The 14,373-nt window shown below is 51.5% G+C and overlaps 1 protein-coding gene across 3 annotated transcripts in view; it reads right to left on the reverse strand.

The window, feature by feature from the left end:
- The window catches only part of LOC142908321 (von Willebrand factor-like), an 81,896-nt gene that overhangs the window by 2,735 nt on the left and 64,788 nt on the right, over positions 1-14,373 (reverse strand). For all 3 annotated transcript variants that reach the window (XM_076058850.1, XM_076058849.1, XM_076058851.1), the window contains one exon: positions 8,318-8,433. In XM_076058850.1, coding sequence (XP_075914965.1) covers positions 8,318-8,433 — 116 coding nt within the window. The remainder of the gene's footprint in view (positions 1-8,317; positions 8,434-14,373) is intronic.

Genomic DNA, 14,373 nt, shown 5'->3' on the forward strand with positions numbered 1-14,373 from the left:
ACACACAGTTACACACACACAGTTACACGTGTTATACACACACAGTTACACACACAGTTACACACACACAGTTACACACACACAGTTACACGTGTTATACACACACAGTTACACACACAGTTACACACACACAGTTACACACACACAGTTACACGTGTTATACACACACAGTTACACACACAGTTACACACACACGTGGTGAACTCCATGCCCTGGGGGCACTCTGCACACACACACAGTTACACACACACGTGGTGAACTCCATGCCCTGGGGGCACTCTGCACACACACACACACAGTTACACACACACAGTTACACAGTGACACACACACACGTGGTGAACTCCATGCCCTGGGGGCACTCTGCACACACACACACACACAGTTACACACACAGTGACACACACACACAGTGACACACAGTTACACACAGTTACACACACACACAGTTACACACGCAGTTACACACACAGACACGTGTTACACACACACAAACACAGTTACACACACAGTGACACACACACACAGTGACACACACACAGTTACACACACAGTGACACACACACAGAGTGACACACACACACAGTTACACACACAGACACATACACACAGACACACACACACAGATACACACACAGATACACACACACAGATACACACACACGTGTTACACACACACACACGTGTTACACACACACACAGACACACAGACACACACAGTTACACACACACATACACACACAGTTACACACAGACACTACAATCACTACACACACACTACACACACTACACACACACTACACACACTACACACACACACTACACACACACACTACACACACACTACACACACACACTACACACATTACAAACACTACACACACACTACACACACACTACACACACACTACACACACTACACACACACTACACACACTACACACACACTACACACACTACACACACACTACACACACACTACACACACACTACACACACACACTACACACACTACAGACACACTACACACACACTATAAGTACTCACTGTGTGTGTGCTCACTGTGTGTTCACTCACTGTGTGTGTGTTCACTCACTGTGTGTGTTCACTCACTGTGTGTTCACTCACTGTGTGTTCACTCACTGTGTGTGTGTTCACTCACTGTGTGTTCACTCACTGTGTGTGTGTTCACTCACTGTGTGTTCACTCACTGTGTGTGTGTTCACTCACTGTGTGTGTTCACTCACTGTGTGTTCACTCACTGTGTGTTCACTCACTGTGTGTGTTCACTCACTGTGTGTTCACTCACTGTGTGTTCACTCACTGTGTGTGTTCACTCACTGTGTGTTCACTCACTGTGTGTGTGTTCACTCACTGTGTGTGTTCACTCACTGTGTGTTCACTCACTGTGTGTGTGTGTTCACTCACTGTGTGTTCACTCACTGTGTGTGTGTTCACTCACTGTGTGTTCACTCACTGTGTGTTCACTCACTGTGTGTGTTCACTCACTGTGTGTTCACTCACTGTGAGTGTGTTCACTCACTGTGTGTGTTTTCACTCACTGTGTGTTCACTCACTGTGTGTGTTCACTCACTGTGTGTGTTCACTCACTGTGTGTTCACTCACTGTGTGAGTGTGTGTTCACTCACTGTGTGTTCACTCACTGTGTGTGTGTTCACTCACTGTGTGTTCACTCACTGTGTGTGTTCACTCACTGTGTGTGTTCACTCACTGTGTGTTCACTCACTGTGTGTTCACTCACTCACTGTGTGTTCACTCACTGTGTATTCACTCACTGTGTGTGTTCACTCACTGTGTGTGTTCACTCACGGGGTGTGTGTTCACTCACTGTGTGAGTGTGTGTTCACTCACTGTGTGTTCACTCACTGTGTGTGTACACTCACTGTGTGTTCACTCACTGTGTGTTCACTCACTGTGTGTGTTCACTCACTGTGTGTTCACTCACTGTGTGTTGACTCACTGTGTGTGTGTTCACTCACTGTGTGTGTTCACTCACTGTGTGTTCACTCACTGTGTGTTCACTCACTGTGAGTGTGTGTTCACTCACTGTGTGTGTTCACTCACTGTGTGTGTGTTCACTCACTGTGTGTTCACTCACTGTGTGTGTTCACTCACTGTGTGTTCACTCACTGTGTGTGTTCACTCACTGTGTGTTCACTCACTGTGTGTGTTCACTCACTGTGTGTTCACTCACTGTGTGTGTTCACTCACTGTGTGTTCACTCACTGTGTGTGTGTTCACTCACTGTGTGTGTGTTCACTCACTGTGTGTGTGTGTGTTCACTCACTGTGTGTTCACTCACTGTGTGAGTGTGTGTTCACTCACTGTGAGTGTTCACTCACTGTGTGTGTGAGTTCACTCACTGTGTGTTCACTCACTGTGAGTGTTCACTCACTGTGTGTTCACTCACTGTGTTCACTCACTGTGTGTGTGTGTTCACTCACTGTGTGTTCACTCACTGTGTGTGAGTGTGTTCACTCACCGGGTGTGTGTTCACTCACTGTGTGTTGACTCACTGTGTGTGTGTTCACTCACTGTGTGTGTTCACTCACTGTGTGTTCACTCACTGTGTGTTCACTCACTGTGAGTGTGTGTTCACTCACTGTGTGTGTTCACTCACTGTGTGTGTGTTCACTCACTGTGTGTTCACTCACTGTGTGTGTTCACTCACTGTGTGTTCACTCACTGTGTGTGTTCACTCACTGTGTGTTCACTCACTGTGTGTGTTCACTCACTGTGTGTTCACTCACTGTGTGTTCACTCACTGTGTGTTCACTCACTGTGTGTGTGTTCACTCACTGTGTGTGTGTTCACTCACTGTGTGTTCACTCACTGTGTGAGTGTGTGTTCACTCACTGTGAGTGTTCACTCACTGTGTGTGTGAGTTCACTCACTGTGTGTTCACTCACTGTGTGTTCACTCACTGTGAGTGTTCACTCACTGTGTGTTCACTCACTGTGTGTTCACTCACTGTGTGTGTGTTCACTCACTGTGTGTTCACTCACTGTGTGAGTGTGTTCACTCACCGGGTGTGTGTTCACTCACTGTGTGTTGACTCACTGTGTGTGTGTTCACTCACTGTGTGTTCACTCACTGTGTGTTCACTCACTGTCGGTGTGTGTTCACTCACTGTGTGTGTTCACTCACTGTGTGTGTGTTCACTCACTGTGTGTTCACTCACTGTGTGTGTTCACTCACTGTGTGTTCACTCACTGTGTGTGTTCACTCACTGTGTGTTCACTCACTGTGTGTGTTCACTCACTGTGTGTTCACTCACTGTGTGTGTTCACTCACTGTGTGTTCACTCACTGTGTGTTCACTCACTGTGTGTGTTCACTCACTGTGTGTGTGTTCACTCACTGTGTGTGTGTTCACTCACTGTGTGTTCACTCACTGTGTGAGTGTGTGTTCACTCACTGTGAGTGTTCACTCACTGTGTGTGTGAGTTCACTCACTGTGTGTTCACTCACTGTGTGTTCACTCACTGTGAGTGTTCACTCACTGTGTGTTCACTCACTGTGTGTTCACTCACTGTGTGTGTGTGTTCACTCACTGTGTGTTCACTCACTGTGTGAGTGTGTTCACTCACCGGGTGTGTGTTCACTCACTGTGTGTTGACTCACTGTGTGTGTGTTCACTCACTGTGTGTTCACTCACTGTGTGTTCACTCACTGTCGGTGTGTGTTCACTCACTGTGTGTGTTCACTCACTGTGTGTGTGTTCACTCACTGTGTGTTCACTCACTGTGTGTGTTCACTCACTGTGTGTGTTCACTCACTGTGTGTGTTCACTCACTGTGTGTTCACTCACTGTGTGTGTTTACTCACTGTGTGTTCACTCACTGTGTGTGTTCACTCACTGTGTGTTCACTCACTGTGTGTTCACTCACTGTGTGTGTGTTCACTCACTGTGAGTGTTCACTCACTGTGTGTTCACTCACTGTGTGTTCACTCACTGTGTGTGTGTTCACTCACTGTGTGTTCACTCACTGTGAGTGTGTGTTCACTCACTGTTTGTGTTCACTCACTGTGTGTGTTCACTCACTGTGTGTTCACTCACTGTGTGTGTGTTCACTCACTGTGTGTTCACTCACTGTGTGTGTTCACTCACTGTGTGTGTGTGTGTTCACTCACTGTGTGTGTGTACACTCACTGTGTGTGTGTACACTCACTGTGTGTTCACTCACTGTGTGTGTGTTCACTCACTGTGTGTGTGTACACTCACTGTGTGTGTGTACACACTCACTGTGTGTGTGTTCACTCACTGTGTGTGTTCACTCACTGTGTGAGTGTGTGTTCACTCACTGTGAGTGTTCACTCACTGTGTGTGTGAGTTCACTCACTGTGTGTTCACTCACTGTGAGTGTTCACTCACTGTGAGTGTTCACTCACTGTGTGTTCACTCACTGTGTGTTCACTCACTGTGTGTGTGTGTTCACTCACTGTGTGTTCACTCACTGTGTGTGAGTGTGTTCACTCACCGGGTGTGTGTTCACTCACTGTGTGTTCACTCACCGGGTGTGTGTTCACTCACTGTGTGTTCACTCACTGTGTGTGAGTGTTCACTCACCGGGTGTGTGTTCACTCACTGTGTGTGTTCACTCACTGTGTGTGTGTTCACTCACTGTGTGTGTGTGTTCACTCACTGTGTGTGAGTGTGTTCACTCACTGTGTGTGTGTTCACTCACTGTGTGTGTGTTCACTCACTGTGAGTGTGTGTTCACTCACTGTGTGTGTTCACTCACTGTGTGTGTGTTCACTCACTGTGTGTTCACTCACTGTGTGTGTTCACTCACTGTGTGTTCACTCACTGTGTGTGTTCACTCACTGTGTGTTCACTCACTGTGTGTTCACTCACTGTGAGTGTGTGTTCACTAACTGTGTGTGTGTTCACTCACTGTGTGTTCACTCACTGTGAGTGTTCACTCACTGTGTGTGTTCACTCACTGTGTGTGTGTACACTCACTGTGTGTTCACTCACTGTGTGTTCACTCACTGTGTGTGTGTGTGTTCACTCACTGTGTGTGTGTGTGTTCACTCACTGTGTGTTCACTCACTGTGTGTGTTCACTCACTGTGTGTTCACTCACTGTGTGTTCACTCACTGTGAGTGTGTGTTCACTAACTGTGTGTGTGTTCACTCACTGTGTGTTCACTCACTGTGAGTGTTCACTCACTGTGTGTGTTCACTCACTGTGTGTGTGTACACTCACTGTGTGTTCACTCACTGTGTGTTCACTCACTGTGTGTGTGTGTGTTCACTCACTGTGTGTGTGTGTGTTCACTCACTGTGTGTTCACTCACTGTGAGTGAGTGTTCACTCACCGGGTGTGTGTGTGTTCACTCACTGTGTGTTCACTCACTGTGTGTTCACTCACTGTGAGTGTTCACTCACCGGGTGTGTGTGTGTTCACTCACTGTGTGTTCACTCACTGTGTGTTCACTCACTGTGTGTTCACTCACTGTGAGTGTGTGTTCACTAACTGTGTGTGTGTTCACTCACTGTGTGTTCACTCACTGTGAGTGCTCACTCACTGTGTGTGTTCACTCACTGTGTGTGTGTACACTCACTGTGTGTTCACTCACTGTGTGTTCACTCACTGTGTGTGTGTGTGTTCACTCACTGTGTGTGTGTGTGTTCACTCACTGTGTGTTCACTCACTGTGTGTGTTCACTCACTGTGTGTTCACTCACTGTGTGTTCACTCACTGTGAGTGTGTGTTCACTAACTGTGTGTGTGTTCACTCACTGTGTGTTCACTCACTGTGAGTGTTCACTCACTGTGTGTGTTCACTCACTGTGTGTGTGTACACTCACTGTGTGTTCACTCACTGTGTGTTCACTCACTGTGTGTGTGTGTGTTCACTCACTGTGTGTGTGTGTTCACTCACTGTGTGTTCACTCACTGTGAGTGAGTGTTCACTCACCGGGTGTGTGTGTGTTCACTCACTGTGTGTTCACTCACTGTGTGTTCACTCACTGTGAGTGTTCACTCACCGGGTGTGTGTGTGTTCACTCACTGTGTGTTCACTCACTGTGTGTTCACTCACTGTGTGTTCACTCACTGTGAGTGTGTGTTCACTAACTGTGTGTGTGTTCACTCACTGTGTGTTCACTCACTGTGAGTGTTCACTCACTGTGTGTGTTCACTCACTGTGTGTGTGTACACTCACTGTGTGTTCACTCACTGTGTGTTCACTCACTGTGTGTGTGTGTTCACTCACTGTGTGTGTGTGTGTTCACTCACTGTGTGTTCACTCACTGTGTGTGTTCACTCACTGTGTGTTCACTCACTGTGTGTTCACTCACTGTGAGTGTGTGTTCACTAACTGTGTGTGTGTTCACTCACTGTGTGTTCACTCACTGTGAGTGTTCACTCACTGTGTGTGTTCACTCACTGTGTGTGTGTTCACTCACTGTGTGTTCACTCACTGTGTGTGTGTGTGTTCACTCACTGTGTGTGTGTGTGTTCACTCACTGTGTGTTCACTCACTGTGAGTGAGTGTTCACTCACCGGGTGTGTGTGTGTTCACTCACTGTGTGTTCACTCACTGTGTGTTCACTCACTGTGAGTGTTCACTCACTGTGTGTGTGTGTTCACTCACTGTGTGTGTTCACTCACTGTGAGTGTGTGTGTGTTCACTCACTGTGTGTGTGTGTTCACTCACTGTGTGTTCACTCACTGTGAGTGTTCACTCACTGTGTGTGTGTGTTCACTCACTGTGTGTGTTCACTCACTGTGAGTGTGTGTGTGTTCACTCACTGTGTGTGTGTGTTCACTCACTGTGTGTGTGTGTGTTCACTCACTGTGTGTGAGTGTGTTCACTCACTGTGAGTGAGTGTTCACTCACAGTGAGTGAGTGTGTTCACTCACTGTGAGTGTTCACTCACTGTGTGTGTGTGTGTTCACTCACTGTGAGTGTTCACTCACTGTGTGTTCACTCACTGTGAGTGTTCACTCACCGGGTGTGTGTTCACTCACTGTGTGTGTGTGTGTGTGTGTTCACTCACTGTGTGTGTGTGTGTTCACTCACTGTGTGTTCACTCACTGTGTGTGTTCACTCACTGTGTGTTCACTCACTGTGTGTTCACTCACTGTGAGTGTGTGTTCACTAACTGTGTGTGTGTTCACTCACTGTGTGTTCACTCACTGTGAGTGTTCACTCACTGTGTGTGTTCACTCACTGTGTGTGTGTACACTCACTGTGTGTTCACTCACTGTGTGTTCACTCACTGTGTGTGTGTGTGTTCACTCACTGTGTGTGTGTGTGTTCACTCACTGTGTGTTCACTCACTGTGAGTGAGTGTTCACTCACCGGGTGTGTGTGTGTTCACTCACTGTGTGTTCACTCACTGTGTGTTCACTCACTGTGAGTGTTCACTCACTGTGTGTGTGTGTTCACTCACTGTGTGTGTTCACTCACTGTGAGTGTGTGTGTGTTCACTCACTGTGTGTGTGTGTTCACTCACTGTGTGTTCACTCACTGTGAGTGTTCACTCACTGTGTGTGTGTGTTCACTCACTGTGTGTGTTCACTCACTGTGAGTGTGTGTGTGTTCACTCACTGTGTGTGTGTGTTCACTCACTGTGTGTGTGTGTGTTCACTCACTGTGTGTGAGTGTGTTCACTCACTGTGAGTGAGTGTTCACTCACAGTGAGTGAGTGTGTTCACTCACTGTGAGTGTTCACTCACTGTGTGTGTGTGTGTTCACTCACTGTGAGTGTTCACTCACTGTGTGTTCACTCACTGTGAGTGTTCACTCACCGGGTGTGTGTTCACTCACTGTGTGTGTGTGTGTGTTCACTCACTGTGTGTGAGTGTGTTCACTCACTGTGTGTGTGTGTTCACTCACTGTGAGTGTTCACTCACTGTGAGTGTTCACTCACTGTGTGTGTGTGTGTGTTCACTCACTGTGTGTGAGTGTGTTCACTCACTGTGTGTGTGTGTGTGTTCACTCACTGTGAGTGTTCACTCACTGTGAGTGTTCACTCACTGTGTGTTCACTCACTGTGAGTGTTCACTCACTGTGTGTGTGTGTGTTCACTCACTGTGTGTGTGTGTTCACTCACTGTGAGTGTTCACTCACTGTGAGTGTTCACTCACTGTGTGTGTGTGTGTTCACTCACTGTGTGTTCACTCACTGTGTGTTCACTCACTGTGTGTGTGTTCACTCACTGTGAGTGTGTGTTCACTCACTCACTCACTGTGTGTGTGTGTTCACTCACTGTGTGTGTGTGTGTTCACTCACTGTGTTTGTTCACTCACTGTGTGTTCACTCACTGTGAGTGTTCACTCACCGTGTGTGCAGGCTGTGTCTAGAAGGTGGTTGAGGTTTTCCTGGAGTCGCGCTGAGCAAATTGCGAGGAGCCTTCTCTGAGCTGAGCAAAGCGCCTCCTGTAGGTTGTGAGCAGTCCTACACAGTGGTGAGGAGTGGTGAGGAGTGGTGGTGAGTGGTGGTGAGTGGTGGTGAGGACTGGTGAGTGGTGGTGAGTGGTGGTTAGGAGTGGTGAGTGAGTGAGTGAGTGGTGAGTGAGTGAGTGGCTGAGCTGAGCAAAGCGCCTCCTGTAGGTTGTGAGCAGTCCTACACGCAGTGGTGAGGAGTGGTGAGGAGTGGTGAGGAGTGGTGAGGAGTGGTGAGGACTGGTGAGGAGTGGTGAGGAGTGGTGGTGAGTGAGTGAGTGGTGAGTGAGTGAGTGGCTGAGCTGAGCAAAGCGCCTCCTGTAGGTTGTGAGCAGTCCTACACAGTGGTGAGGAGTGGTGAGGAGTGGTGAGGAGTGGTGAGGAGTGGTGAGGACTGGTGAGGACTGGTGAGTGGTGGTGAGGAGTGGTGGTGAGGAGTGGTGAGTGAGTGGTGAGTGAGTGGCTGAGCTGAGCAAAGCGCCTCCTGTAGGTTGTGAGCAGTCCTACACAGTGGTGAGGAGTGGTGAGGAGTGGTGAGGAGTGGTGGTGAGGAGTGGTGAGTGGTGAGTGGTGAGTGAGTGAGTGGTGAGTGAGTGGGTGAGTGACTGAGCTGAGCAAAGCGCCTCCTGTAGGTTGTGAGCAGTCCTACACGCAGTGGTGAGGAGTGGTGAGGAGTGGTGAGGAGTGGTGAGGAGTGGTGGTGAGGAGTGGTGAGGAGTGGTGAGTGAGTGGTGAGTGGTGAGTGAGTGGGTGAGTGAGTGGGTGAGTGAGTGAGTGGCTGAGCTGAGCAAAGCGCCTCCTGTAGGTTGTGAGCAGTCCTACACAGTGGTGAGGAGTGGTGAGGAGTGGTGAGGAGTGGTGAGGACTGGTGAGTGGTGGTGAGTGAGTGGTGAGTGAGTGGGTGAGTGGGTGAGTGAGTGAGTGGGTGAGTGAGTGAGTGGGTGGGTGAGTGAGTGAGTGGGTGAGTGAGTGGGTGAGTGAGTGGTGGTTAGTGAGTGGGTGAGTGAGTGGTGAGGACTGGTGAGGACTGGTGAGTGGTGAGTGAGTGGTGAGTGGTGGTGAGTGAGTGGTGAGTGAGTGAGTGAGTGGCTGAGCTGAGCAAAGCGCCTCCTGTAGGTTGTGAGCAGTCCTACACAGTGGTGAGGAGTGGTGAGTGGTGGTGAGTGGTGGTGAGGACTGGTGAGTGGTGAGGAGTGGTGGTGAGTGAGTGGTGAGTGGTGAGGAGTGAGTGAGTGGTGAGTGAGTGAGTGGCTGAGCTGAGCAAAGCGCCTCCTGTAGGTTGTGAGCAGTCCTACACAGTGGTGAGGAGTGGTGGTGAGGAGTGGTGAGGAGTGGTGAGGAGTGGTGGTGAGGAGTGGTGAGGACTGGTGAGTGGTGAGTGAGTGGGTGAGTGAGTGAGTGGCTGAGCTGAGCAAAGCGCCTCCTGTAGGTTGTGAGCAGTCCTACACAGAGTGGTGAGTGGTGGTGAGGAGTGGTGAGGAGTGGTGAGGAGTGGTGAGGAGTGGTGGTGAGGAGTGGTGAGTGAGTGAGTGGTGAGTGAGTGAGTGAGTGGCTGAGCTGAGCAAAGCGCCTCCTGTAGGTTGTGAGCAGTCCTACACAGAGTGGTGAGGAGTGGTGAGGAGTGGTGAGTGGTGGTGAGTGGTGGTGAGGAGTGGTGAGTAGTGGTGAGTGGTGGTGAGTGAGTGAGTGGCTGAGCTGAGCAAAGCGCCTCCTGTAGGCTGTGAGCAGTCCTACACAGTGGTGAGGAGTGGTGAGTGGTGGTGAGGAGTGGTGAGTGGTGGTGAGGAGTGGTGAGTGAGTGGTGAGGAGTGGTGAGGAGTGGTGAGGAGTGGTGAGTGGTGAGTGAGTGGTGAGTGAGTGAGTGAGTGGCTGAGCTGAGCAAAGCGCCTCCTGTAGGTTGTGAGCAGTCCTACACAGAGTGGTGAGGAGTGGTGAGGAGTGGTGAGTGGTGGTGAGTGGTGGTGAGGACTGGTGAGTGGTGGTGAGTGGTGGTTAGGAGTGGTGAGTGAGTGAGTGAGTGGCTGAGCTGAGCAAAGCGCCTCCTGTAGGTTGTGAGCAGTCCTACACAGAGTGGTGAGGAGTGGTGAGGAGTGGTGAGGAGTGGTGAGGAGTGGTGAGTGAGTGGTGAGTGAGTGGTGAGTGAGTGGTGAGTGAGTGAGTGAGTGGCTGAGCTGAGCAAAGCGCCTCCTGTAGGTTGTGAGCAGTCCTACACAGAGTGGTGAGGAGTGGTGAGGAGTGGTGAGGAGTGGTGAGGAGTGGTGAGGACTGGTGAGTGGTGAGTGGTGGTTAGGAGTGGTGAGTGGTGAGGAGTGGTGGTGAGTGAGTGGTGAGTGAGTGGTGAGTGAGTGAGTGAGTGGCTGAGCTGAGCAAAGCGCCTCCTGTAGGTTGTGAGCAGTCCTACACAGTGGTGAGGAGTGGTGAGGAGTGGTGAGGACTGGTGAGGACTGGTGAGGACTGGTGAGTGAGTGGTGAGTGAGTGGGTGAGTGAGTGAGTGGGTGAGTGAGTGAGTGGTGAGGAGTGGTGAGGAGTGAGGAGTGGTGAGTGAGTGGTGAGTGGTGAGTGAGTGGGTGAGTGAGTGAGTGGTGAGTGAGTGGTGAGGAGTGGCTGAGCTGAGCAAAGCGCCTCCTGTAGGTTGTGAGCAGTCCTACACAGAGTGGTGAGGAGTGGTGAGGAGTGGTGAGGAGTGGTGAGGACTGGTGAGTGGTGGTGAGTGAGTGAGTGAGTGGTGAGTGAGTGAGTGAGTGGCTGAGCTGAGCAAAGCGCCTCCTGTAGGTTGTGAGCAGTCCTACACAGAGTGGTGAGGAGTGGTGGTGAGTGGTGGTGAGGAGTGGTGAGGAGTGGTGAGGAGTGGTGGTGAGGAGTGGTGAGTTGTGAGGAGTGGTGAGTGGTGGTGAGTGAGTGGTGAGTGAGTGGTGAGTGAGTGAGTGGTGAGTGAGTGAGTGGTGAGTGAGTGGTGAGTGAGTGGTGAGTGAGTGAGTGGTGAGTGAGTGAGTGGTGAGTGAGTGAGTGGTGAGTGAGTGAGTGAGTGGCTGAGCTGAGCAAAGCGCCTCCTGTAGGTTGTGAGCAGTCCTACACAGAGTGGTGAGGAGTGGTGAGGAGTGGTGAGGACTGGTGAGGACTGGTGAGTGGTGGTGAGTGGTGGTTAGGAGTGGTGAGTGAGTGAGTGAGTGGTGAGTGAGTGGGTGAGTGAGTGAGTGGGTGAGTGAGTGAGTGGTGAGTGAGTGAGTGAGTGGTGAGGAGTGGTGAGGACTGGTGAGGACTGGTGAGGACTGGTGAGTGGTGGTTAGGAGTGGGTGAGTGAGTGAGTGAGTGGCTGAGCTGAGCAAAGCGCCTCCTGTAGGTTGTGAGCAGTCCTACACAGTGGTGAGGAGTGGTGAGGAGTGGTGAGGAGTGGTGAGGAGTGGTGGTGAGTGAGTGGTGAGTGAGTGGTGAGTGAGTGGTGAGTGAGTGGTGAGTGAGTGAGTGAGTGGCTGAGCTGAGCAAAGCGCCTCCTGTAGGTTGTGAGCAGTCCTACACAGTGGTGAGGAGTGGTGAGGAGTGGTGAGGACTGGTGAGGACTGGTGAGTGGTGGTGAGGAGTGGTGAGTGGTGAGGAGTGGTGAGGAGTGGTGGTGAGTGGTGGTGGTGGTGGTGAGTGGTGAGGAGTGGTGAGTGGTGGTGAGGAGTGGTGAGTGGTGGTGGTGGTGAGTGGTGAGGAGTGGTGAGTGGTGGTGAGGAGTGGTGAGTGAGTGGTGAGTAGTGGTGAGTGAGTGGTGGTGAGTGGTGGTGGTGGTGAGTGGTGAGTGGTGGTGAGTGGTGGTGAGGAGTGGTGAGTGAGTGGTGAGTAGTGGTGAGTGAGTGGCTGAGTGGTGAGTGAGTGAGTGGGTGAGTGAGTGAGTGGTGGTGAGGAGTGGTGGTGAGTGAGTGAGTGGTGAGTGAGTGAGTGAGTGGTGAGTGAGTGAGTGGTGAGTGAGTGAGTGGTGAGTGAGTGAGTGGGTGGTGAGTGAGTGAGTGAGTGGTGAGTGAGTGAGTGGTGGTGAGGAGTGGTGAGTGGTGAGTGAGTGGTGAGTAGTGGTGAGTGAGTGGCTGAGTGGTGAGTGAGTGAGTGGGTGAGTGAGTGAGTGGTGGTGAGGAGTGGTGGTGAGTGAGTGAGTGGTGAGTGAGTGAGTGAGTGGTGAGTGAGTGAGTGAGTGGTGAGTGAGTGAGTGGTGAGTGAGTGAGTGGTGAGTGAGTGAGTGGTGAGTGAGTGAGTGGGTGGTGAGTGAGTGAGTGAGTGGTGAGTGAGTGAGTGGTGGTGAGGAGTGGTGAGTGACTGAGTGAGTGGTGAGTGAGTGAGTGAGTGGTGAGGAGTGGTGGTGAGTGAGTGGTGAGTGAGTGAGTGAGTGGTGAGTGAGTGAGTGGCTGAGCTGAGCAAAGCGCCTCCTGTAGGTTGTGAGCAGTCCTACACAGTGGTGAGGAGTGGTGAGGAGTGGTGAGGAGTGGTGAGGAGTGGTGAGTGGTGGTGAGGACTGGTGAGTGGTGGTTAGGAGTGGTGAGTGGTGAGTGAGTGGCTGAGCTGAGCAAAGCGCCTCCTGTAGGTTGTGAGCAGTCCTACACAGTGGTGAGGAGTGGTGAGGAGTGGTGAGGAGTGGTGAGGAGTGGTGAGGAGTGGTGAGTGGTGGTGAGTGGTGAGTGAGTGGTGGTGAGTGAGTGGTGAGTGAGTGGTGAGTGAGTGAGTGGCTGAGCTGAGCAAAGCGCCTCCTGTAGGTTGTGAGCAGTCCTACACAGTGGTGAGGAGTGGTGAGGAGTGGTGAGGAGTGGTGAGGAGTGGTGAGGACTGGTGAGGACTGGTGAGTGGTGGTGAGGAGTGGTGGTGAGGAGTGGTGAGTGAGTGGTGAGTGAGTGGCTGAGCTGAGCAAAGCGCCTCCTGTAGGTTGTGAGCAGTCCTACACAGTGGTGAGGAGTGGTGAGGAGTGGTGAGGAGTGGTGGTGAGGAGTGGTGAGTGGTGAGTGGTGAGTGAGTGAGTGGTGAGTGAGTGGGTGAGTGACTGAGCTGAGCAAAGCGCCTCCTGTAGGTTGTGAGCAGTCCTACACAGAGTGGTGAGGAGTGGTGAGGAGTGGTGAGGAGTGGTGAGGAGTGGTGGTGAGGAGTGGTGAGGAGTGGTGAGTGAGTGGTGAGTGGTGAGTGAGTGGGTGAGTGAGTGGGTGAGTGAGTGAGTGGCTGAGCTGAGCAAAGCGCCTCCTGTAGGTTGTGAGCAGTCCTACACAGTGGTGAGGAGTGGTGAGGAGTGGTGAGGAGTGGTGAGGAGTGGTGAGGAGTGGTGGTGAGGACTGGTGAGTGGTGAGGAGTGGTGGTTAGTGGTGAGTGAGTGAGTGGCTGAGCTGAGCAAAGCGCCTCCTGTAGGTTGTGAGCAGTCCTACACAGTGGTGAGGAGTGGTGAGGAGTGGTGAGGAGTGGTGAGGACTGGTGAGTGGTGGTGAGTGAGTGGTGAGTGAGTGGGTGAGTGGGTGAGTGAGTGAGTGGGTGAGTGAGTGAGTGGGTGGGTGAGTGAGTGAGTGGGTGAGTGAGTGGGTGAGTGAGTGGTGGTTAGTGAGTGGGTGAGTGAGTGGTGAGGACTGGTGAGGACTGGTGAGTGGTGAGTGAGTGGTGAGTGGTGGTGAGTGAGTGGTGAGTGAGTGAGTGAGTGGCTGAGCTGAGCAAAGCGCCTCCTGTAGGTTGTGAGCAGTCCTACACAGTGGTGAGGAGTGGTGAGTGGTGGTGAGTGGTGGTGAGGACTGGTGAGTGGTGAGGAGTGGTGGTGAGTGAGTGGTGAGTGGTGAGGAGTGAGTGAGTGGTGAGTGAGTGAGTGGCTGAGCTGAGCAAAGCGCCTCCTGTAGGTTGTGAGCAGTCCTACACAGTGGTGAGGAGTGGTGGTGAGGAGTGGTGAGGAGTGGTGAGGAGTGGTGGTGAGGAGTGGTGAGGACTGGTGAGTGGTGAGTGAGTGAGTGGTGAGTG

This window comes from Petromyzon marinus (assembly GCF_048934315.1).
Source record: "Petromyzon marinus isolate PM22_M1 ecotype Great Lakes invasive population chromosome 78 unlocalized genomic scaffold, UKy_Petmar_22M1.pri1.0 chr78_unloc.4, whole genome shotgun sequence".
In the NCBI taxonomy this organism is placed as follows: Eukaryota; Metazoa; Chordata; class Hyperoartia; order Petromyzontiformes; family Petromyzontidae; genus Petromyzon; species Petromyzon marinus.